General features: G+C 39.6%; 1 protein-coding gene across 6 annotated transcripts in view; it reads right to left on the minus strand.

Moving 5' to 3' along the window:
• RGS7 (regulator of G protein signaling 7) overlaps positions 1 to 27,398 on the minus strand; it is a 253,970-nt gene that overhangs the window by 74,501 nt on the left and 152,071 nt on the right. For all 6 annotated transcript variants that reach the window (XM_056344535.1, XM_056344530.1, XM_056344533.1 and 3 more), the window contains 2 exons: positions 14,227 to 14,333; positions 476 to 527 (listed from right to left, as the gene is read on the minus strand). In XM_056344535.1, coding sequence (XP_056200510.1) covers positions 476 to 527; positions 14,227 to 14,333 — 159 coding nt within the window. The remainder of the gene's footprint in view (positions 1 to 475; positions 528 to 14,226; positions 14,334 to 27,398) is intronic.

A 27,398-nucleotide genomic window follows, 5' to 3' on the forward strand; every position in this document is an offset into this window, starting at 1 on the left:
GTATTTTCTAATACAGTACCTATTAGAACCCCATAAGTTTCCATAATAAACAATTTTCCACACCGTGTATGTCAGAAATAAGAGGTCTAAACTAGGCACATTTTCAGGTCTGAATCTGAGAATAACTATTGCACAACCATCAACAAAGCGTCCTCTGCTTCGCTGAGACTGTCACTGTAAATAATTACACTTCCTGAAGCAAACAGAAGTTGTAGATGGCAAGGTAGGTTTTGAGTTTTGACACTTTTTTTTCCCCTCAGATCAACTCCAAATCTGACTTTAACGAACTTTTAATAAACTTTGGAAAAGGTAACAGCACATTCATTTCAGTACCAGCAATTCTTGCACAAAATGACTACATGAAACATAATTATGTTTTTAACAGTGGGATGATTGAACAAGACTGACTGTAACGATGTGTTCATTCATATAATGCATAATTCCCAAAAGAAAGAGGAAAAATTTCTACACTGACCATAGTCTGTGTTTTCCGGCTCCCAACAATTTGATGGCCAAAAATAGGGTGTCTATAGACAAAACAAAGAAGTAGGGAACTCAAGTTAGACAATGCAAGTATTATACAGTCCTTGGATTGATACTGGTTTTCAAAGTCATCATACATTTTTGATAGATCTATTATATTGTTAACTTGACAATTTTTAAATAGTCATCAAAACAGAAAATTAATTTTGTACGCTTGTTTACTGCAGTAGTGTCAGAATGGCACTGAAACAGAAGAACAAAGTGTTCTTTTTATTCTTAAAGTTAAGGGAACAAAACCCCCAAGGTTAGGTAGTGAGGTTTTCTTTTTCATCTTCCCTAGCAACATACCTCTCATGTCCTGAAGAATCAGTTTTAGAAGGTGAAAAGACAAGATACTTTGGAATACATTCAATTCTTGATTTTGGAGAGTTTTCATTATTATATATTAATATTCAATACTCTTCCATAGGAGTTATTTGTTTAAAAATGCCACTAAACACAACCTGTTTTCACAAAGTTATTACAGTTCTTTTCATTTGTTGGGGTCTTTAGTTTTTCCTAATTGTTTACCAATTGTGTTTTAAAATGTGGGAGTTTTTAATGGAAAGCCAAAAACAGTATCGATAACTAGTTCAATACTATGCTATTTAAAACTGTGCTAAATGTATTGTTTAAAATAATCCACTCCTACCAAAGGAGGAACATAAGACCATATAGGCATTTATCATACAAATAACTTAATTTTTTTAAATGGTAAGTTTTTATCAAAATGCAAAGGTTTCTAATATGTTATACATAACACATTCATATATATGTACACATACGCACATAGACAGAGAATTATATATTATTTGATTAGTTGAACTAATGTCATTAAATGTATGGACTGCTCTGAGTGGTATTTCAGAACACAGGTACTCCCTTAGGAAAAACTTATGCTTTACTTCCTTCCTTATTGGTTTTTCTCAAAGATCTCCCAGCTGCAAAAACTGAAACCTCTGTTGTTGCCCACTTCCACAAAATTGTTTTAATGTTAACCTGGAAACCAACAGGGCTGAAGGGTGACACATTCACACGTACTGTCAGGTTAAATATATATTGTGAAAAGTCTCTCTCCATTGCAACAATGACCCATCAACTTTAATAGCAGCAATTTAGAACTTGCTATTTATCAAGCGTCAGCAATGAGTTAAAGGGTAAAAAAGAAACTATCACCAGCTGACTTCGAAGGCTGAGATGAGTTTCTTGGAAGCTGTTTCATGCCCTGTAATGGAGCAGCAGTAAGACATTCTCCTATCGGCTATGCCTTTGCAGTGCCACTGAAAGCAAAGCAGCCAGTATAAGCACAAATGGAAAGAAGAGGAATCCCTAAACAATGAATGGTAGCACTCAGAGAATCCTGGAGAAGAAAGATGTAAAAGTCACTTAACCATGTCAATCATATAAAGCATAAGGTCACCATCATTTAAATATACAGTTTTCAAACTCGGGGAGGGAGAACAGTTCTTCCTTAGAGGTGTGAAATGTATCTTGGGACAGGCATAAGAAGAAAAGCAACACTACATCATTTTCCTGCTAACACTTATTTTAAGGCTGAGCTTCTGGAAAAAGGATGCAGTGAGGATTACTAAATACATAGAAACCGTATCTGCTCAGGCAGCTTCTGAGCTGAAATTGGCTGGGGCTCAGATTTTGTTTACGGGGGGGATAGCAGTTACAGTGGAGGATGGTTGGAGAAAGGTGCAGAGGAAGAGCCCTTTCAGAAGTAAAGAGCCAGAGATTCTTCCAATTGTCAGTGTACTTGCTGCAAACTCAGTATTAAAACTTTTTTATATATACTTAGGATTTCTCTTGCCAAATTACATATACTCCCATCCCAGCTGAGATTAAAAAATAAATCCTGTCTTGTGATTTTGAGCAAACTTCAAAACTGCTTTTGGCATTTATTTCACATCAGGCTCTAAGAAAATACTACATATTCATGACTATATGTGTGTGATGTAAGAGAAGGACTCTGTTGTCTCATGCATAAATGAAAAGCTACCCCCAGCCACCAAGAACACTGCAAGAAATAGTTCTGAGAGGCACTCAGGGACATATCAATCAAGGATAAATGTGATATTCCTGTTTTCAGTCTTTAGTTAAAATAACATATTCAACTTTTATTGGGATTTGCACATCAGTGGTGGAGTGAGTACGGGGCTAAATAGAATATGGGAAAGGGGGCAGGATCTTCAATGTTGTGAAATGTCACTAGCTCGCTAGGAGACAGAGGTGGCCAAGGCTTTTCTGAAGGACAAAATGGTGCATCCCAATGGCAAGAACTGCTTCTTACAGAGGGACTAAGCTTAGACCTATGCTAAAGAGCATGAAAATGCACTGAGGGTGCTTTCTCCTTTTCAAAGCTGAACGAAACTTTTGAGGGAACACATGAAATAGATTTTGTTCCATTAGAAAATACCTGACCAAGACTTTGCAGGTGTGTAGTACTAGGATTGAAAGCAATTGCAGGATGAGACTGGTATTCTGCAAAGATGAGTACAGCAGTGTGAGGGCCAGCAGGTTCAGAGAACAGGCAGAGGAGGTCTCTCAGGAAAGTAAACCAAGGGACAAAGAGATGGAAGGGAGATGGCAGCTACTGAAAGAGCCAGTACTAAATGCCCAACTACCTTTAGAGAGAAAATATAGTGACAGGCCAGTGTAACCATACTGCAATCTCCAGTCAACTAAACATGAAAAAGAGATCAAGGAAAAAGCACAAATTAATGCATACACTACTAAGAATGAGTCTATGCCTCCCTGTGCCAGGGAGATAAAAGCAGAAAAGTTAAAACAGAATGTAAGTTTTAATTAGCAAAGCACATGATAAGTCATAATAAAAGGTTTCAATAATGTGTTACAAGGTAAGCTAAAAAGAAACCCCAGCAAAAGGTAAGCATTACAATATGAGAAGGGGGTTCAAACAACAGTTAGCACAGACAAGTACAGAAGATTATTAAATGCCTTCCTTGGAATGCCAGGAGGAGGGGGACTGCAGTCAGGTAAAGGTCTTTCTGCTCAGGGGATGACACACAGGCGTGAGCTTTCCTTGCTGATGGTTTGAACTGGGCAGGCACAAGCTGCCGCTGAACTGCAAGCTGTGACCCTGCTGGTGTGGTGCTCAGCTGCATTTAATGGGACCTGCTGAGAAGTACAGCTCATCAGCTCAAGCACTGCAACGTGGCCAGAGTTGGCCTTCAGCCAGCTGGCTCCCAGCGGGAACAAAGTTCAAGTCTGTCTGCAATCAGCTCTGTGAACATGCCCAAAATTAATTTGGACATGAAGATAAGACTACAGGACAAAGCACAGGAGAAAAAAACAAAAACAAACAAAAAACAACAGGAAGAGAAATATTTGTATGAGGTCAGACAGTTCAGGTTAGAGGCCTGATGAAATTCAGCACAGAATACTTAAGGGATTATTGTGTTTTCATGTGTAGAAACGTGTAGAAAAAAATTGTAGAAAACAAAAACCCCTCATGAAACTAAAGAATGACTTCTGGTTTGTCAGCACTGTCAATTATATGGAGGTGTAAATATTATGATGAAACTTTTGCTCTGGTACTCTTTTTCCTCTCTCTCTAACACTCTATAGCATCTAAGTGGCAGAAGTTATCAAAAATATTGGATTATCTGCATGATGTTTAAAGGGGTGAAAGTTACCTGAAGGACAAGTTATACATGGGAAAAATTCTCATTCAAGTAACATTTGAAACGTAGGCAGTTATTTAAAAAACATCACATAAGGCAGAGAGGCTTCAGAAGACTACAGCAAGGGGAAGATCTACCTTTTCCAGAAAAGGGAAAGAGATGGAATTTTCCACATTCTTATCTTTCTTGATTTCATGTCTAGATTGAACAATTGCAACACATGATTTATTTCTGAATCCTTAAAAAATAAAGGTTACTAAAATTTGAATTTTTCAAAAACATATCAGGTCACTAAATAAGCAGTAGATGTTATGTATTTTGAGTAAGGCAAAGACCTACAACAAGTAAAGAATTACGGAATCACCATACATGGATGGCTACAAACTCTTCAGAAGAAAGGTGATGCCGGAGTACCTCTGTATGTCAGGGAGTGTTTTGACTGCCTAGAGCTTAATGATGGTGACAGTAGGGTTGAGTGTGGATGGGTAGGAATCAGGGGGAGAGCCAACAAGGCAGATACCCTGGTGGGAGTCCATTATAGACCACCCAACCTGGATGAAGAGACAGATGAAACATTCTACAAGCAGCTGGGAGAAGTCTCAAGATTGCTAGCCTTTGTCCTCCTGGGGGAATTCAACCTACCAGATGTCCGCTGGAAACACAACACAGCAGAGAGGAAACAGTCTGGGAGGTTCCTGGAGTGTGTGGAAGATAATTCCCTGGCACAGCTGGTCGGTGAGCCAGCCAGGGGAGATGCCCTGCTGGACCTGCTGTTTTCAAACAGCAAAGGACTGGTGGTCGTCGTCGGATGTCTCGGGCATAGTGATCATGAGATGATAAGAGTTTTCTATACCCAAAAAAGTAAGGAGGGGGGTCAGCAGAAGTGCTGCCTTGGATTTCTAAAGGGCCATCATTGGCCTGTTTAAGAGCCTGGTTGACAGAGTCCCTTGGGAGATAGCCCTGAAGGGCCAAGGGGTCCAGGAAGGCTGGACATTCTTCAAGAAGGTAGTCTTAAAAGGGTGTAAGAGCAGGCTGTCCCCATGTGCTGAAAGACGACCTGGTGGGGAAGAAGACCGGCCTGGCTGAACAGAGAGCTTTGGCTGGAACTCAGGGAAAAAGGAGAGCTTACCAGCTTTGGAAGAAGGGGCAGGCAACTCTGGAGGACTGTAAGGATGTCACGAGGTTATGCAGGGTGAAGATTAGAGAGCCAAAAGCCCAGCTAGAACTCAGGCTGGCCACTGCCATAAAAGATAACAAAAAACCATGTTAGAAACAAACGGATGCCCAAGAATAACCTCCATCCTTTATTGGATGCGGTGGGGAACATTGCCACAAAGGATGAGGAAAAGGCCGAGGTACTTTAACGCTTTCTTTGCCGCATTCTTTAATAGCAAGACCCGTTACTCTCAGGGCACTCAGCTCCCTCAGCTGGAAGCCAGGGACGAGGAGGAGCAGAATGGAGTCCCCACAGTCCAGGAGGAAACTGTTAGTGACCTGCTGCTCCACTTAAACATGCAGAAGTCTGTGGGACTGGATGGGATCCACTGAGGGTACTGAGGGAGCTGGACAAACCACTCCATTGTTTATCGGCAGGCCTGGCAAACTGGAGAGGTCCCAGAAGAATGGAAATTAGCTAATGTAATGCTCATCTACAGGAAGGGCAGGAAGGAGGAGCTGGGGAACTGCAGGCCTGTCAGCCTGACCTCGGTGCTGGGGAAGGTGATGGCACTCAGGTTGATCTGCTCCATAATGTGGCATGTGCAGGACAACTGGGAGATCAGGCCCAGCCAGCATGGGGTTATGAAAGGAAGGTCCTGCTGGAAAAAAACCTGATCTCCTTCTAGCACAAGATAACCTACCTAGTGGATGAGGGAAAGGCTGTGGATGTTGTCTGTTGGACCTTAGTAAAGCCACAGACACCGTCTCCCACAGCATCTCCTGGAGAAACTGGCTGCCCATGGCTTGGGCAGGTGTACTCTACACTGGGCAAAAAGCTGTCTGGATGGCCAAGCCCAAAGAGTGGTGGTGAATGGAGTTACATCCCGCTGATGGCCAGTCACAAGTGGTGTTCCCCAGGGCTCAGTGCTGGGGCCAGACCTGTTTAATGTCTTTATCAACAATCTAGACAAGAGGATCAAGTGCACCCCAGTAAGTTTGCAGACACCACCAAGTCGGGCAGGAGTGATGATCTGCTTGAGGACAGAAGGCTCTGCAGAGGGATCTGGGCAGGCTGGACTGATGAAAGGAGGCCAACTGCATGAGGGTCAACCAGGCTCAGTGCTGGGTCCTGCATGTGGGTCACAATGACCCCACACAGCGCTACAGGCTGGGGCAGGGGGCTGGGAACTGCCTGGTGGGAAAGGGCCTGGGGGTGCTGGTCAGGAGCCGGCTGAACAGGAGCCAGCAGTGTGCCCAGGTGGCCAAGGCGGCCAGCAGCATCCTGGCTTGTAGCAGACACGGCGTGGCCAGCAGGACCAGGGCAGTGCCCGTCCCCCTGCGCTGGGCACCGGTGAGGCCGCCCCTGGACCCCTGTGTTCAGCTTTGGGCCCCTCACTGCAGGGGGACGTGGAGGGGCTGGAGCGTGTCCAGAGCCGGGCAGGGGGCTGGGGCAGGGGCTGGGGCACCAGCCTTGTGAGGGGCGGCTGAGGGACCTGGGGGGGTTGGCCTGGAGAGGAGGGGGCTCACGGGGGACCTGATCGCTCTCCGCAGCCACCTGACAGGGGCCGTAGGCAGCGGGGGTCGGTCTCTTCTCCCAGATGAAGAGCCATAGGATAAAAGGAAACGGCCTCAAGTTATGCCAGGGGAGGTTTACATTGGGTATCAGGAGAGATTTCTTCACAGGAAGGGTGGTGAAGCATTGGAACAGGCTGCCCAGGGAGGTGGTGCAGTCGCCATCCGTGGGGGTGTTTAAAGAACACATAGATGCGGTGCTTAGGGGCATGGTTTAGTGGTGGGCTTGGCAGTCCTGGGTTAATGGTTGGACCTGATGATCTCAAAGGTCTTTTCCAACCTAAATGACTCTATGACATGTACTCAAAAGCTACAGCTGCAGATAAAGTTGTATTCAAGGAGTAGATAACTATTATTCACTTCCAAATCAAGAAATAGCATTGGTGGGTGCAGACACAATGAAAATTCTAAAACCAGGCACAAAAATTATTGGTAAGGGGACAGGATTAAGACTTAAACAGAAAGTCAAGAAAAATGTTTTAAAAAACCTAAGCACTGAAAACTGAACATTATAAAAAAATCAGCTTCTGATGAAAGAAGTTTTGCGATGCTGTGATTGTATGGGAAAAAATCCATCAACAATAAACCTGTGTAGTTAAAATGACTGACATTTTCTCAAGGAGGTATTCTGCATTTTCTTGCCTAATTCTTTGGTATTAACAGCCATAAAGTTCTGGTCTTAATCTACCTCGCCATGTGTCACGCACACTTGATAAATTGGAATACCCCTTGATAAATTGCAGCAATAAAAATAAATCTCAAGCAATCTCATTCCTGGCTGAGAAACAACCTAGGGAGAAACCTCATCACAAAGCTCCCCAAATAGTACAATTCAGTTATCAGAATGATACATTAAGATCTCAGGGAAATGTGTATCAAGGCCCCCTGTTCAGGCTGGCCCTCAAGTGCCCCGAACAGTGCCTTGCCTGTCTCTGTTCTTCAGGGGCATGCTCTGCGTGCATCCCCACCACCCCTGGCTGCAGTCCTACTCAGCCCCAGCACCTCATGGTTTTCTCCCACCTGCACAGACATCTGTTGCCCTAACCTTTGCAATCAGGCAAGTTAAAGTTGAGCTTGCACAAGGTCTCAGACAGAAATTCATGGAACCTTTGACTCCCAAAATCTGATTTTCCTATAAATGAAGCCTGGTTTGCTTTGTCCCTTAGATGTTACAGACCTCAAATCACATGATTATAAGGTATGGGTTGAGTTTACATCTTTCCACTTCTATTTCAAAAGTCTCCACACAATTTCACAGTCCAGGTATTTAATAATCCCTTAGAAGATTTTGCTAGAAAGGTTATCCATGAAGACTGAGGGAAATGATCTGCCTTGTTCAACAAGGAAAGATTAGAAAGTATGAAGAGTTTGCTAAGAAGATCCCTAGTCTCACAGAATGAACTCAGGAGAGAGAATAGGAGGTGTGTGCAAAGGAGAAAGCTGCCTGCTCTCTTTTGTTCTATTTAAAAAAACTCCCACAGCAATGCAAGGAGGCTCTGCCCATGTAAATGACCTTTTCTTTACCTGGTCTATGCAAAAAAAGGCTTTGTTTAACTATTTGTTACAACTCATATATCCCAAGTACACTATAGAAGAAGTATAATGTCCCTTGCAATATCACATATTCCTATAGCACAAACGTTACACAATCTATGTGCTCTGTTTCATGATCTAGAAACCCTGTGTAAGTGAGTATTTGCCCCAGGAGAGTTGTGGACGTGGTGTAACATGCTGTACCTCAACGCTACCATTTTAAAAAAGAAGATTATGAAATGTCAAGGGTTTTTTGTGAAATACAGAAAACCTGAAAAAATTCTCATACTTCAGACGTCTGCTTTTCCTCAGAAGGAAATGTGAAGCAGTTTGTCATGAACAAGTATTAAGTAGGGAACATTTGTCACTTTGCCATGGCATCCCACTTATAGCCGGAAGGAAAGTGGGTGGTAGAATGGTTTGGGGAAAGTCGAGTACTGTTTATCAGCCCAGGCAGAAATAATGCTGCCAGTTTTGATCAGTACACTTTGAAGGCACTTTGTTTAATTGTGTCTTTAATTTGAATAAGCAGCCAATACAAGTCACCAGCTGAAGAAATAAGGCTTACCTGGCACTGCACATACAATGGTAGAGTCATTTCAGCATTCAGAACAAACCAGGCTGTTACAAGGATCTTCATCCCATTGACAGAAAAATGGTTTTGCGCACACAAACACATATGGGTTCTTTCGCATTTATAGCCTAATATCATTAGGTAAACCTAACCACAGAAATCCATAATCCTCCTGTTAATAAAGTAATATGAAACAAAATCCTGTAAATATAGAACATGTTCCACACTAAACAAACTGGAAGTAATGGCTGCTATGCACCGTGAGCAGTCCTGTGATAAAACAAAGAGATCTGCTTTGGCCCTACCATAAAATTAATCAATAATAATATCTAAGCTAATGAAACAGACACTTGTAAAAATTAGTGCTGCCCATCAGCTTTTATAAAACTTGATTAACTTCTATGCATTAAACCATACTACTGAGTAGGGAAATCATTAAGCATCTTTTCAGCTACCCCTTGTTGATAGTAATAAGAAAAGGATTGCTGTTTCTGAAGCTGCTCCACTCCATGAAATCTTTAAAAAACTAATTACCGGGATGGGGAAGGAATATCCAAATCCCTCATAAACCTTCCTTTGCATATTACTACTATTCTTCTCATAGGCATCGGTCTTTATAAACAGCAGAAATCAAGTCTTTGCTGAAAAGTAGTTATACACAATCTCAAATACCTTGCACGGTGGATGGCAGAATTCACAGGTTTTCAGTTGACACATTCACTACAATTGACTCAAATGATCTCATGGTATAGGAAAAGGTAAGATCACTGGTCTACCACTTTCAAGCCCATAGAGGAAGGATGTAAGTAATGCTCCACAGTTAGCTCAGGATTAGTAAAAAAGAAGTTAAGGAAATTAGAAGCAATAAAGATGCTCTGTAACTCATCTTTTCTCATCTGGAAAGGGGATGAGCATGGAAAGATGGGGGTAGTGGTGGTAAGGGGGTGCGGGAGGAGCATGTCTGAGTAGGGAGTTAAAAAAGAAAAAAGGGCACTGATAAGGCAGTCAGAAAGACAGGTTTGAAATTATTTTTCCCTCTTGAAAACCTGAACAGAACTTGTATATGCTGAGCCTGAGCTGAAAAGACAATGAATTAGTCCTTGCATCTGCAATTGCCAAAGAATATCTGCCCAATGCTGGATAATATAACCTGCTTTTTTTTTTCTTCTTTTTTTTTCTTTTTTTCCTTCCTAAAATCTGACTTCCAATAAAATCCTTCCCTGAAGGCATGGTAGGTGATCCAGCAAGGCTGTGGAGAGTGGCTGGAGAGCTGTGATGTTCAGCCACAGCCTCAGTGTTCAGAACGCCCAGGGGCTGGTTGAGGACTGAGCCAAGAGGTAGCTAGCCAAGCAGGGCTGAGTCAAAGAGATGTTGTGGGAAGCAATGTAATTCCACCTGAGACACAAGGTGGAATTAGCACAATACTTCATGCTCTACACTATTTTGTAGATATTTGGAAGAGATTCCAAGATCCTTACACTGATTCCTATCTATTTTTATCTCCGGTTCAGGCACGGCAAAACAAAGCCAGAGAGGTTAAATGCATTTGCCATGAAAGTGTTCCCAGGGGCAGAAGAGGAAAAGACATCGCAGGTGAAATCATCTTGCCAAAATCCATGAGCTTTGCTGTTATCTTCACCAGATTCATGCTTTCACAAGATACTGTTCCCATTTTCATACTTTTTCTCAGCTACTTATGCCTTCCACCTTAAAAGTTACAAAACAACAGCAGACTCTAAACTTCATCTCTGAAAATCAATTTACATTAAATCATTAATCTTATAAAAAAATAGAAGTGTGATTATCACTAGCCTCAAGAATCCTAGGAATCTGTTTAAAAGACAAAAGATACTAGGAAACATTATTCCCCCCCCCCCCCCCCGAACATTAAGACACTCAGTATGCATCTGAAACTTGCAGAAGAAATCAACACATCTTTCCCTGGAAGGCTATTATAGAAGTTTACTAGCTGACAGGGCAGCTCAGGCATTTCTCACCAGGACAGAATATTACCACTTCTGTGGACACAAATGAAAGGTCTCAGTGAGTAATCCCTGGACCCAGGAAGATCTGCTTTCTAAGGTGCACCTTGTTTTTCTTATTTGGGCCCCTCTTACCTATTTGCTCTCAGGTACAGGAGTGTAGTTAGCAGATATTCAGCTTCTTCCATGGTCCCAAGCTTAAATTACCAGGAAAAGGCAAAGTAGCTGTTCAGGACAATTCAGGAAGTATTGCACTATCCCTGGATTTTTAATTTTTGCAGAAATTTCCTCTCCAAGTAAGGCAATTAATATTTAGATCCAGACCCTTTGAATTAAATTCTTATCATAAAAACTAACCTAATTAAACTTGAGTAGGTCAAAGAATGATCTGGATTTTTTTATTTTTTTTTTTTATTTTCCCTAAGGCCACATTATTTAAAAAAGCAGATATAACTATGATTTTAAAGCTGTCCTGATGGCAAGAGTAATAACTGAAAAAGTATAATTTTGACTGGAAAAGGGCACTTGTACAAATGAAGCACAATCTCCACTGCTTTTAAATATTTCTATACAACAGAAGGTTGTTTAAAACAAACTGGAAATAATTTTACTGTCAGGAGGGAATGGATCACACTTTGGAAAACAAAGAATGAAGTGTGTAGAGAATATTACTGTAGCTAGCCTGTTTTTTGTAGGTCAGGTCTCTGTATTACAGAGAAGAGATTTCTCTACAGGCATGGCTTTTGAACTTTTCAGTGCTGGCAGGTGTATGGTTTTCTCTTTCTATTAAAATATCCATAAATTTGTGAATTCTGTCCAATACTCAGGGCGTCCTATTTCCAAAGCACCTGAACAACTATTCTAGTGATAAATCGACACACTTGCAGTCAGACTTTCCTCCCTATTAAGCGTGTTGTCTTCATTTTCCAATTTAACAGCTTCAGTAACAGATTTTATATTAGCTTTACTTTGGTGAGGAATGTGGAATTGTAATGACATAACTTTTGCATGTATGATACCACTGATTTTTTCTGATGTTAATGCATTAACAGCTAAAATCACATTGTTTTAACATTGTTAGCATAGCAAAAGCAATGCAAAAGGTACCACAGCAGCAACCAACAGCAATATTTCACATATATACTGAGCAACAGTGGAGGAAATGATCTTATTTCATATCCATATGTCAAATAGGTGCCAAATCCTTAACTTACGTAAATCAGCTGATATAATTTTACAATCTAACCCTCACCGAAGCTTCATATCCAAACATGTAGGCTGTAGACCTCTCAGAGGAAGGTCCATGGCAGGGTAGCTGCAGTACTCTGAGTTGTTCGCAGCTAATTCTACTCTATACGTCCCTTCAGCCGATTTATCATGCTAGCAGAGGTGCTCATTTCCCATGTTTGAGATAGAAGACCAGCAGCTGTGCAGAATTCAATGACCAGCACTCCTATAAATAAGTCCAATTCTCTGCAAAATGAAGTCCAAAACCAGCACAAGTCCTCAGATCATTTGTCCTTCTAGCCACTGTTTATGCAGAGACAAGCCAAGAACTGGAACCTCAACCACTCCACGATTTCTTTCCACTTTTCACTCTCCTCATAATGACATCAGTGCATTTCCCTCAGCAGTAAGGGACTTTCTTTCACCCACATGACATCCCTCCTTTATACTGAACACTGAGGAGAATGAAGCACCATGAGAAGGAAACCTTGTCCTTCAGTTCCTCTCTCCAGGATCAAAGGTAACTGTGGATCTGGGGAAGAAGGCTTGAAGTGACCAGTTTTTATTACCCATACACACATGTAACTTACTGTCCTGTTGAAGGGCAATTTTTTTGCACAGTATGACCCACAGGATCTACTTGTGAAAATATGAAAATACTGTCTGTAGGTATGCAATAATCATTCTCTGTATTGCCAGGCTATGCTGTAGTTATTTAATTCTATTCACTCTAAGATTTTGTTTTAGACCAAATATTTTATGATCCTTTCTCTTCCCTAATGAGGGTCTATAGAATTTAAGCCAAAATATTGATGAAAGTATTGTACAGCAATTAATGTAATACAATGTTTGAGACCATGTTTGGTCTCCAACATATCACAGTTTTCCTCTGCATTTTAAAGCCTATAATCCCAGTTTTATTTTTTTTGTTGATGGCTTCTTACTTAAACAATGTTTAAAACAAAGCTTAGACTTAAATTTCTTGAAGATAATAGATTTTGTTCTACCAGATATTATTTTTTTCTAAGTATTTAACACAGAACTAACAGAACAGGATTACCAAGCTAAGATATTCATATCATCAATTTCATAGTGATAATCTTCATATAATTTTAAAGCAACAAATATCTAGTGAAGATCTTGAAGCAGCTATCAATGATACCTACCAGGAAGACCACCTAATAGGAAGCGCAATACAGAACACATCCACCATTGTCAAAGGTAGCACATGGCAAACAAAGTTAATTCCTTCTCTGGAATACATAATCAGATACTATGCAATCACATTTGTTTCAAGTCATAGGTGGTATTGCTCTGCAAACTTCTAGCCTGCTATTCATTATTAGAAAAACAACACTCCTGCTTCCCAAGCCCTTAGTTTGAAATCTAATATAATAAAATGCAACCATGTAGGTATCTGAATAATATATGTGTAGGTATAGGTATACATATACATACATATATATCCAGCTTGTTCTGAAGCATCTGCATATTTGTTGTATGCAATGGGACTAACAGATCAATGTAGAAACATGTCTGCATTTGTATGAAGAGTACACACTACTTCAATACTACTCTTTTAACAACGAGATCCTCACATACAAAAGAATAAATACTACCCTCAATTTTTTATCAGGTTTCTGCCACACGATTAATAAGAAAAAAGCCTCCCCCTTTCGAAATTAGACTATGTTAGGAATAAAAGTCAAAGGGGTAATCTTATTTCCTTTACTACATTTCCAAAATACTGGATTAATTTCAGGAGAGGTACTTCCAATTTAGCATTATTACACTTTTTCCAGGGATCAAAATGGTCACTATCATCTTCACACTTTGGTGACTTAATTTCTAAATAAAATCTTTTTACCAATTTTTACTTTAAGGAGAATTGCCACCATTTACTATGTTACATAAGAGACAAAGTAAGGTTAAAATTTGGTATGAAGCTTTATGTAAGGCCTTTAATATAAGCCTTCATTTGCATGAGTCAAGAACATATTGCAGTTACCTGGAATCGATAAAAGGTGCCATCATCCTTTAGTGTTAGGACATGGTCTGAGATCGGAAAGAAATAGCCATGTGCTGCCATCAGTGTTCCCAAATGTAGAGCTTCCACTGTTTGAAGAACAAAAGAAAGATAAATTTTAAAAATTAAATAACTTCTTTCCAGCAGTTTAGTTTTCTTGTTCAGGTTCACATTATCTCCTGCAGACAGTCACTTCACTCTCAGTCAAGCTCCTGCCATTATGAAAGCACTGTCTTTTCTGTATAAGATAATGATGCAACCAAAAAGAAACCTTTAGTCTCTTAACAAATGGGTATTAGATGTCCCATTTGTAGCTACAAATCCACAATCAGCACCAGCAGGTAGCCACCATGATTATTTGAAGCTGAAAGCAGCCATCATTTTTACCCTGATGGTGCAGCCTGCTTTTCCTCTTCAGAACAGTTTCAGATTAGATGATGTTAAAATAATTGATTCCAATTGCATGATATCTTCCTCATTGGCTTTATCAGAACTACAGTAAAGGGCAGAAATTTCCTTAACAGTTTCTCATTTCTGGGAAAAATAACAAAGGATCACAGAATCACAGAACGGTTGACATTGGAAGGGACCTCTGGAGGTCTTCCAGTCCAGCCCCCATGCTCAATCAGGGACACCTAGAGCCAGTTCCCCAGGACCACCTCCAGACAGCTTTTGAGTATTTCCAAGGATGAAGACTCCTCAGGCTCTCTGGGCAACCTGTGTCAGTGCTTGGTCACCCTCACAGTAAAAAAGCATTTCCCAATGTTCAGAGGAAACCTCCTGTGTTTCAGTTTGTGCCCATTGACTCTGGTCCTGTCACAAGGCACCATTGAAAAGAGCCTGGCTCCAACTTCTTTATACCCTCCCACCAGGTATTATACACACAGATGAGCTTCCACGTGAGCTTTCTCTTCTCCAGACTGAACAGCATCTTCTCTCAAAGGAGAGATGCTCCAGGCCCTTAATCACCTTCATGGCCCTCTGTTAGACTCTCCCCAGTGTGTGCATGTCTCTCTTGCAGTGAGGAGTCCAGAGCTGGACACACACAGGATGAATTCGGTTCACTTTAATGAACAAAACTATAATATGGAACAGTCAGGTTCCTATATGTTATTGTGTTTTTGTGGATCGCTGTCCAGTATCAGTCCCTGAAGTCTCTTACTCAGTGTTGTCATTATTTGGCTGACAAGAACACAATGTTGTAGGAAGAGAATGGCATTAGTTACGAGTCGCTCTCTTGTTGAGGTACTTAAGTCCTGCTATCTCTTTATTGTATCTCTTTACCAACGTTGTGACAACTCCAGTATATATCCCTAAAATAGCTGCACAGCAATTTCTGCTGTAACATTAAAAAATTCCTAGTATAACCGGTAATATCAGATCACACCCACTGAAGCATCCCAATTCTAAAAGATGGGCTCTGGAAAGGAGTGCACGGGTTTCTGAGCTATATGACAAAGCCACCAGTTATAGAGGCTGGTGCTAGAGAGGACAATGCTGCTGCAGGACAACATCAGGGTTGAAAAAAAGAAAAAAGATCAATATAAAGGACATATTGGACACCTGAGGAGTAAGGGGAAGGTGGAAAAAGGGAGGAAAAGAAAGAGAAGAAACAGCAAAACTTGCCTAAAAAATAAGGGGTCTTTGATCTAATATATGAATTCAGTATGAATCCATGAAGTATGCAGAATCTGTAAGGATGAATATTTGCACTATGGAAAACACGTTACATCACCACAACATACACAGATTCATATTCATCCTCTAAGAGCTCATTTGTTCCTATTGCCTGTAATTTGGCTTCCAGCAATAGCAAGCATAAATGTTGCAGCACAGATCTGTCTTGTCCTGCCTCTTTACTGCGGCATCTGACCAGCAGTCACAGCATCATCATGCAGAAAGAAATACATGTCCTTATATCTCTGTTGTTGCTAACAAACACAGAAAGAGGGATTCACTAATGCTTCATGCATTATTATTTTGGATAAAGAAGGAAACACAGGCTTATTTATTCACCTGTAGTTCATCAGTGTCACAGAAAATTCTTTCTTTTATCCTTTTGCTCACCTGGAGACATCCAGTAGTATAGGAGATAAAGGAGGTGGAGCAGACCATTTTTAAGCTAACCTAAAGCCAGCAAGCATGTGAAAGGCACAAGAAAGGGTATCTGGACAGTACTTAATAGAGAGCACACACCTCTGCTAGGGTTGATTTGATACCAAACAATCCTTGTGATCTCTGTGTTTAGCAGACTGGTTTCTGTCCCTCCAGCAGAGCCATTATCTAAGAAAATGTAACACACCCTCTCCAGCTCTCTGCTACTGAAAAATGCCACAATCCTCCCAGTCTTAAGCCTAGAAGAAGTGTCTCTAACAGAAGGTAGGTAGTTGCTTTGCTCCTTGTGTTTGAGATGTCTGCAAATCCCCACCTGAACTTTATCCTAATTAATCTAAGTCCATATATTTTTGTTATTCATTTATTTCAAGTCAGTAAATTCTATTATCCCCCAGATCAGAAATTTTGAGTCAATGCTTTTGGTAGCAAGACAGTTGCTGAGGTTCTTTTCATTTTGGTTCACTTTTTCCACCCTTTAATTTTATTAAGCTTTTATTTGTTCACACTGCAACTCATTGCCGATTCCAAAACCTGTATTTTTTCAGGTATTATGTATCTTTATGGAATGAGAGAAAAACAAAGGAAGAAATGTGCTGACCTTTTTTAGAGAAAGGATTCCTTAGATAAGGGTAGCAGGGCTTGCCAGGGAGCTCTGACACAGACAAGAACACATTCTCTTCAGATTTACCAGAAACTAAATAGGCTCCAGATTTGTTTCATGTTCTTCCTGGATTCTGAATTGTAATATTTTTCAAGACCACAAGCAGATCACATTATTCGCCTTTACTGAGCAATCTTTAGACCATATCTGGACTACTATGTTCAGTTGGGAACAATATGTCCACTCCAATAAAAGAAAGACATCAACAAACTTGAGTGAATCCAGTGGAGGGTCACCAAGAGGGTTGGGGCTGAAGAACACATTCTGTAAGGAGAGGCTGGGGGAGCTGGGCTTGGTCTGACTAAAAAATAAGGTTTTCAGGGTGCCTAGCAGCACCTTTCCAATGGCCAAAATGAGATTACCAAATGAGGGAACCCAGACCTTTATGGAGTTGCATGGCAATTTAAAAAAAAATATATATATATCTTTCAACAAAGAAACAATGGTAGTAAACTAAATCAGGGATGGTTCTGACTTCAGCCAAGAAGCAGAAGAGGCCACCCAGAGAGGCTGTGCAGTCTGCATCCTTGGAAGGTTTCAAGACCTGAACAGATAAAGCCCTGGGCAACGTTTGACCTTTCAGCTGACCCTACTTTGAGCAAGGGGTTAGACTAGAGTCCTCCTGAGGTCCCTCTCAACCTGAATTACATTACAGCTTTGTGTCTACAGGTTGGTAAAGCAGAAGGGGAACAAGGAGTGGAAAAAAGAAATATAGACAGCTGGAGAAGAAATAATTTGAAAGCTTCTGCCAGAACAGCCTATAATCCTGGCAAGGTCAGTTACAGTAGGAGTAAGAGCTTATATTTCTCTCACTGACCACCGAGTCATATACACAAGTATAAAGTCCCTACTAGTTCTCTATGCAAAAAATGGACAGAGCAACATGGCCTTCCCCAGAAGCCAGGTAAGGTTATTTAAGATCTGAATAATTCTCAAAAGGACCCCATATCTCTTCTTCAGTTATGTATGGAAATTAAGGTGGTTTTACTCTCACCTCAGGCAATCTTACTCAGTTAGGATGAATTTACACAAACTCAATGTTAAGGTATCTGTATGTCCCTTTAGCTATTAAGAGTTAATAGGGACATATAAATTGTAACTTCTTGTTTTTCTTTCAGCTAATAGACAATTGATTTTCATTTTTTTATGGCTATCGATCCAGCAACTTATTCCAGTCTTGCATAGATACAAATGCACAAATATATCTTTTAATATCAACCTAATATCCACTGTAGCTCACACTTGGGAATGTGAGCAGTATCTGCTTTATTAAAAGAAGAAAATAAAGAAAAGGAAAAAACCCATGTGTGTAATAAGAGTAAAGACATTCACTTGAAAGTATATCATCTTTCCCATTGGTATCATCTGACAATGGGGCAACTGCATAACCAAAGCATTACGAATAGACTTTGCACAGAGACTGAATAACCTATAAATAAAAAATGGCTTAAACAGGTGAACAACATCCACAAAATTGTAACTGGAGAATAATGTCCACAAAATTGTAACCCTGCCTCACACCGGGCTGGTAGGGAACGAACGCTGCTGCTTCCTGCACAGAAAGAAAACTCAGCAAGAAGCTATCCACAACAAAAACAATGCTCTGATATACATCTCAATTTATGAATCAGACTGAAGAATAAATACTGTAAGAAGCAAATGAAGTAGAACAGTAGGATTTAGGAAACAAACCCAGGAGCCTGAAAAGGGAAATGCAGCCAGCCACAGGCTAGCCCTATATGCCTAAACGCCTAAAAGTTCAATTCAGGCAGCTTCTGCATCCCTCAGCTATTTCTGCATGTGAAGTTAGGGGATTCTCACTTAAAGAAACTTTATCTGGAAGAATGGCAGATGGAAATTAGGAACATCAAAAACTTCTTTGAAGTGCATTAGTTAAGGAAAAAAAAAAAAAAAAAGAACCCTGGAAAAAATACTTTTAAACATAAAGATTTCTAGGTAGAAAGAGGAATGTTTATACATATTGAGAACACAAACTGAAAAAAACCTGGAGCAACACAGACTAAAAGCAAGAAAATACTGGGGTTTTAGATGGCAAGTGTACACAGACACACATAGAAATGTGGCATCTACACAGCTTTTAATTCCCAATCTTCAGCCACTGCATGAAAGACTATGCAATGTAAACTAAATTCTCAGTTACACCCATGCAACCTCACTGAGAAGGCATAATTCAAATTGCAGCCAGCTCCTATACAATGAATAAAAACCGCAGCCAGTGGCATCACACAAAAAAATCTGAAGGAGAAAAAGCTCGTGGAGGTGTAACTGGCAGAACAGAGTAGACTTCAGCTTCCTCTGCTCTTGGCTGCTTGTTTTGGAGACATCAGTTATCTGAACCAAGGTTCTAGGTATACTTCTTAGCAGTGATACTGCTGAAAAGTGGAATGGCATATTCAAGAAACAAATTTACCCAAACCACAGTTTCAATTTTTCATAGCTAAAATAGGACAGCGTTGTAAGTTGTAACAGCTAATGGAATAGAAAAGCCTCAGGTGAAAGACAGAAATATGTCTTTATGAGCCTGTTGCATTTCAGCAGGATATGAAATATTTTATATAAATTCAAAATGTTGCTGTGGGTGTAGTTTTGATTCTTAATGTGTATGCTTCTGCTGAGCTAAAAGCTCAGAAAAAGCTGAAAATTCCATGGTTCACTCTGCTGTTGAACTTTATTTTGCTGAGTGGGTGAAGTGAACAAGACATGCACATAGATTGATTAGAAATCATTTTTGTGAGGAGTAACATTGCCCAGCCATCTGCTGTGCCATTAGAAAGAGAGTGATCTTGATGGATTAAATGCTAGTGACTTCTGATATATTTTGTTATAGAAGAGAGTCAGACACTTTCAATGCTTTGGGACAATACTGATGAAATCCAAAAAATGAAAAACATACCCTGGTTGTTGAGTTTTCATTTTATTTTATTTTTAGACATAGTGCAGTTTTCTCCTTACAGTAGAAACTATTGTGTGGACTGATGACAGTTTGTTCAGCTTAAATTGCAAGGTACATTAATATCAGTGGAACAGGTTATTTCTTATGATAACATCCAGAGAAGGGGATTAAAAAGGATGGGTATTTCTTGTCTTTCTTTGGAATAAACATGTTTCTGTGTTTTGAAACACTTTAAAGGATAGATTTTCAGTGATTAGTGTGGATTCCACTTTTCCTTATGCATCTCAGGGCTTCAGGTGATGTGGGCTTTATATTTACATTTACTCTGAAGTCCATAAAACACTTTACAGTACCACACTATTATAGTTACAGTCTCACAGCATCTAAAGTGGCTTGCAGTAATCTCCAAGGAAAGGAAAATGGGGTGTTTCCCAATTGTCTCCCACTTTAAAATGACATTTCTCAGTCTGTTTTATGTTTTGTGCAGCTCAGTCCCAGAGAAAGATTTCCTACAAGGAATGTGGCTCGGGACACTTTGTGTCCTTGTGATAGTTATATGATGTAAATGACAGCGCAAAACCCAAACTTGCAAGTTTTTCATATACTTTTTGACACAAAAAGTCAAACAAATGAAAGCCTCCCTTTTCATCAAACAATACAGCGCTAGTTATTCTGGGTTATTTGTCTAATGTAATACCCATCGCAATACTGAAGTGAATTGCTAAGCCACACGGCTGCTTGGAAAAAGAATTAATGAGTCAGAACTTCACAAGCACATACTCATTTTAAGTGTCAAATGCCAAGACATTATCACTTACTCTCACCTCACTCCTGCTGTCATTTTGTTGCCAGTGTGAACACAAGCTGCAAAGGATTAACTTTAACTTAAAGTAATAAAATACAACCTGCTTCTTACGCTCACACAAAGCGTAGGAGAGGCTCACTCTCTGGGCCTGACTGTGGCATTTAAAGAGGGGAAAATAAAACAGCTAGAAAAGTTACTGAACACCCACGTCACTATAAACCTCTCTCTTTTGTCCCATCTGAAGGACTGAATTTGTGAAGAGAGCAACACTCAGTGACAGTCATTTCAGGGAGGGCAGCAGAGTTGTTGAAGGAAGAGGCACTGTTTACCTAAACACAGGTAAAATGAGATTCATGCTTGATTCCAGGATACCCATCATAAACTAAGTTAGCGGTCACCACAGCTGCCTACCTAAATAGGTCTGATTCTGCTTGGGCTGTGTGTTAGACAGTGGCTGCTGATGCCATCAGCAGGCCAGAGGCATCCTTAGGAACATCACTCCTCAGATAAGTCATGTGTAAGGCACATGTCAGACATGTGCCAGGAATCCTCATCTGCCCAAGGAATGGTAACGTTCAGTCCTACAATCTGAGCTGATCTATAGCATAGGGTGTCACTTATACAATATCCCAAGTCTAGAGACAATGTTGTATACCTGAAACATCTACTGCTTTGTTCACAAAAACATCCAGCAAACCGCTGACGCCAGTCTTGCCTCATCTGGGTGAATCAGGAATGACCGAAATGACTGACATAATTCTGGAAAGATTCTGTGCAGGCAAGATCAACAGAAGTCATGCCACCATGAAAGAGTGAATGAAAAATCAAGCTGACCTACAGCTTCTTGAAAGAAAACAAACAAACAAACAAAAAAAAACCACAACAAACAAAGCAAAAGACTTTTCTTCACTCACAGAAGAAAAAAAAAAAGGAAAACAAGAAAAAAAGGAGTCATCAAATAGGACAAAAAAATAAGTTAGTTCTTGAAAGAGAAGTTGCATCTCACTGCTAGCAACACACAAACTCTGCTCTTGAAAACTTCTGAAGTATTGCCTGTTAAATTTTTTATGCAATTGTTTTGCACTGGATTTCAGCTGATTCACACACACTGACTGTTGCTAACTCCTACTAAAGTTTTGCTTTTATTCTTTTAAAATTGTATCTTGAAAGGCAGGCCACTAAAACCTCAAAACGTAGTAACTTGGGATGAACACCAGAGCTTTCATGTTGAAAAAGAAGAAAAAAAAAAAAAAAAGGGGAGTTGCAACTTGAGGTACTAGGAAGCAGACAAATGGGGAGTGAGGTGCTGTCATTGAACAGTGCTATAATTTCACCTCCAAAATATTTGTTTGGTGTGTTTGTTTGGCATACTGGAAATGTGCAGCTACACAGGGTGAAAGAAAACCATCCAAGCTGCATGGATTGGGTACACTAATCTACCATGGAAAACAGAACACGGCACAATATGGTCACTAGATAACCAGCTCATTCAGCATGTGGAGATGAAAAGTGGCCTGAATGTGTTTAAAATCACTTTTAGTTTCCCTGTCATTTCTCTTCTCAATTTGTTAAAGTACCTATCAATATCACACCAGCAATCAGGCCTTCCAGTGGTGGAATTTAGCTCTGTATCCACAAACCCAAGTCAGCATTTATAAAACATTTCTTCTAATTTCACTATTACTACTCAAATGTTTCTATTTTCAATTTTGCAGAAAAAACTGACTTTCTGCAGTTTTATTTCTGGTATCTCTTGTCTCTTAAAATTAAAATGATAGAAGGATGAAATCCAGGCTCCTTTGAAGTATAGGTTTCCTGGTTTTCCCACTGGCACTTCCTCTGAAACGACAACTTCTTAGTTTGAGCTTTGATTCCCTTGCTTCTTCAGGGCAAAATACAGAGAATCAAAACCTTTGTGTCTTATTTTCCCTAATGACAGTGTGAACCTTTCTTCAGAAGATATTTCCTTACACTTCATTCAACCCCCCCGCCTCCCCAGTAAGAAACTGTGCTAATATATAAATCATACGTGCACCCTTCTGAGCAAACTTGCTAAAGACAAAAAAACATAAAAATAAAATAAATAGAAAAAAAAATACTGCAAATACTATACTTTTGAAAATTCTCTCAGGTGAAATCTTGTTCCACAATTTCAAACATACGTAAAAGACCCATAATATTGGGCATGAACTACTTCTAGACAGTAGTAGATTATTATGCTATTATTTCATATTTTCTTGTATACTGCTTGCTAGCTGCTGCTAGCACACCAGATCCTGCTCTCTCCTCCTCCAGTGGCTGTGTCTGCTGATGGGTGATCAAATTGTTTGGCTGCAGACATTTTGGAGGGAGCTATGCTATACATTCTCCATGACACATGGCACCCAAGAATTTACGTAAGCGTCAGCCAGGAAATGTTTTACATGCCATGGTTCCTCAGACGTGGTGCCCTGTACGTCAGTGTGCTGCCCTTGGAACAGTACAGCGTCACTGCTTTTCCCTTTCTTTGCCACACTCAAGGCAAGGCAGGGTGGCCACCTGCCAGCTCCCATCTCAGCAGCTGTTTGGACATCACCGGCCCAGGAGCAGTCAGAACAGCATCCTCCAAGCACCTGGTCAACAGGCACTGGAACGGCCAGGTATGTGTCTGGGGCAGGGTTTCAAAGGAGGAGACCCACATTTAAAGATTGGCAGAGGCAGGACATGTGAATAATTGGTGCGGGTGATGTACCACTTGGATTTGTGGCCAGCAAAAAGCAGGCTTTTTTCAGGGCACAAAATATTTCTTCTTGAAGAAACTACAGAAGAAAACATTTTTGAATCAAGAGGGATGTCAGCTAATGTGAAGTTTCTGAAGTTGGGTGAGGTTAAGCAATAGGTAGCACTAAACTTTTGCTATGATTACTGCTGGTTAAAGATGAATCATGACACATTTTTAGTCTCTAAGTCTGTTTTGCTATCAATTGCTACTGTATCAACCGTTAATTTTATATCATTGCCATGCATTGCTATCATAACCACAGAACACCCACTTATGACCAGGCAGTTCAGATAACACAAAGAACATACAGCAGTAACAGCTAGAAAAATAACTGCCTCTCTCACTGCAGTCAATACAGTAAAGAAGAATACAATCTTCTTTATAACAATTTTCATACCTCCAGCAAACTGAGAGCATAAAATGCTGAAAATAATGTATTGCTTTCAATGGGAAGAATGCCGTGCTTTTAAAATCCAGCAGGAGTTAAAAGCTTTATAAGAAAACTGGTGTCATTGAGACACACATCGGGGAAAAATACCATCAAACCTCAGGCAAGGTAACAATGAAGAGTGTGGAAGTATCTTTCCAGAGAATAACATAGGAATGTGATACCCCATGTGATCAGATACAGTTATGTGGGATGCATATATACCGAAAAACAAGGCAGTTGTTACAAACAGGATCACTTTTAGACAGTTTTCTCCCATCCATTATTTATAATTCATTTCTTTGACTGGCAAGTAAGATATATTTCACTGTACACTTCAAAATGAAGCGGGAGAGAGTAAACTTTCTAGGTGTTGCAAGACTCCGTCTTATGCCATCACATGTTCCCACTGTCACAACTCTTGCCCCCTGGTACTCACTTTCCCATTGCAAAGGATTTACACAGGTAATTGTACAGGACTTTCCATTCAGCCAGATAAACTCCACTATTAAAAATATAGAAATACTGACAGATACTAACTAGCAAAAATAGCTCAATGAAAACTCTTTCATAAGGGCTTCCTTCCTCCCCCCCCCCAAAAAAAAAAAAAAGAGAAGTCTCATTGAATTTCTCTATTTTCTCTCTAGTAGCAGAATTTAAATGTAGAAGGAAGAGAGAGCACTGATGACAACAGCAGCAGAAAAAATATCAAAGGCTTTAAAATAAATTGATAAAATCAATGAAAGCATCTAGCTGGGTCAACGTAATGGTCATTCTGTGTTTTAAGGGAAGTCAAATATTAAATTGCTGAACTGTTAGCCATAGTGTGTAATTTATCACTTAAATCATCCTTAGTATTAAAATAAAAAAAAGTGGAAAACGTGTCCTCAAGTCTTAGAAATACATTCAGGGGAAATCTGGGGAAAAAAGATGAATACAACAGATGCCCATACAGACAACATGATAGGAACTATAATAAAGGGTTGAATGAATGAAAATAAAGACAAATGCAACAGAAAAGGAAAAGTCAGCACTACTTTTGTTGGTGGATGCAATGCCTCACAACTCTGTGTATTCCTATGTGGAATCAGTGATCTTATAAGATCATGAAAATCTGGTTAACATATTATCTTGGATTTCCAAGAAGCTTTTGGCATGATTCCCCAAAATGTTTTCTAAAGGAACTAAGCCAATCTAGGATAGAAAGTAACGGAAAAAGCAATACATAGAAAAATGGAAATAAAGGTCAGGCCCAGGAGATCAGTTATTACACTGAAAGGGGGTAACCACTGTAGCTGTGTTTGGTAGATCCAGAACTGTTCAGTATCATCCTAAATAATCTACAGAAGGGTGTGATGGATGATATAACAAAATTTGCTGAAAGTATAGCATTACCAAGTAAAGTTAGGAGTGAGTTGTGAGGAGATGTAGAATGACTTCAGGGTGCTGATTCACTAAACAATACAACAGCAGATGGAATTGAATTTTGATAAATGCTGAACATTTCAAATATGATCTCTCCCTCCCCAAGGCCACATGCCCAGTAAGTAACTGCAAGTGAGCTGCTGCTGCTCAAGAAAAAACTAGAGGCACTATGTATGATTCTGTGAAAGTGTCTGCTCAAATCTCAAACAGAACATATGGAATTATTAGGAAAGAAATAGAAAACAAACCAGAACACATTGTTAGTATACAGTATAGCACATCCACATCATAAATTCCGAACAGACTTCGGGTCATTGTATATATGTGTGTATGTAAAAACAGAGGAAGAAGGAGGATAAGGATTGTAAGAGATCTATGAAGACTTCCATACAACAAGAGATAACAAAAATCACAAAGCAGTCCACGAAGGACAGCTATTATAGCAGTCTATAAAATCATGACTAGCCAAGAGATGGTGAATGAATAAGAAATATTATTTGCTGCTTTTCAGAACTGAAGAACTTGGAGTCAACCAATATGATTATCAGGCAGACCTTTCAAAAGAAAAAACCCAACATCATCTATAATGCTTGATCAACCTGTATTACATATTGTCATGGAGTGGTGTAAAAGCAATGAAAGAAAGGTCATTCGGGAACTATTAAACAAGAAACTGGAAATACCTGCAGGTCAGGGGTTTCCCAAAGGTTCAGACTGTCAGGAGCTGAACAGGCAAAGCAAAGGACCACTACACTACCTTCCTCCTACAGTGCAAGTCTCTTCCCAGCATTTGTGACTGACCACTGCCAGAAACAGCTCATGGTCCAGATGGTCTGACTGCAGTTCTGTCTGTCCTCTGTTCTTACTGACGTTGTTGTGCAAAATGCACTTAATTTCTAGTATTTTGGAGGATGCATTGGCTATAACCTAATTTGCATTTCCACCTATGTATTTTCTTGCTGTACAGAAGAGGATGTATTGGCTATAACCTAATTTGCATTTCCACCTATGTATTTTCTTGCTGTACAGAAGATTTTTACTTGCTAACTAAAAAAAAAATAAATCTAACTATCCCATCTAAACACTTACTTACTTTTTTGCTTACATTCCCTAAGAGTGCAGAGTCTCTTTTAATATTAAAACTGAAATTGCAATGTATTGATTTGTTAATTGTTCTTCCTGGACATAGTTTGGCATGTCAGAATATCTTCCAAATATACCATGAAGAAAATTAAACACATTTTTTTTTATTTATAATTTATTCTCACTCAGCCATAATTACTATGGTAAAAGTTATTTTGAATAACTGATTTTTTTCTGATCTATTTCTTGTAGGCATAAGTTTTCAACTGCTCTGGATCAGAGCATATGTTTGCAAAAGTTCATTAATGTGAACTTTAAACCCCTGGGAATTTACAGTTGAAACTCTCTAGATAGTTGTCTGCACATTAAATTTTATTATGCAATTATAGTGGGAGTCAGTATTACTAAAATTCATGTCAGGTTTAGCTATGAAACTCTACATCCCCATCTCTAACTTCCTCAAACCAACCTACTTGAAAATATCCTTAAGTTAGGTGACAAATATATGAAGCTACCTCAAGAAATAACAGTTTCCACTCACGTTATATATATATAAAAAAAAAGTTATAAATGTTTATGTTATAAAAATAAATAAATCAGCCATTTATTATTTCTCTGAAGGACCTTAACCAAAACATGTAAATTTTATTTACCTCACAGTTACTATGATACAGTAGTTTATTATTATATTTTTGCTTTTTTTATTCATGCTAGTGAATATATTTGAAGATGTAAATAAGTCTACAGTGTCAAGATGCAAATATTCCACACTTACAGTTCTTCACAACCTTTCTAATAAGCTTAAAAGCTATTAAAAAGTTAAGTTTTCAGGTTTATCTAAGGTATTGTCTTAAATTAGATAGTAATGAAGAAAAAAGCTTTCAAAACAAAATGTAAATTAACAAAATATAATTTCTGCATGCCTAACTGAGGTTAATAGAACCTTTTTATAGTTTGGATTTT

Source organism: Falco biarmicus, chromosome 6 (genome assembly GCF_023638135.1).
Source record: "Falco biarmicus isolate bFalBia1 chromosome 6, bFalBia1.pri, whole genome shotgun sequence".
NCBI classification, from domain to species: Eukaryota; Metazoa; Chordata; class Aves; order Falconiformes; family Falconidae; genus Falco; species Falco biarmicus.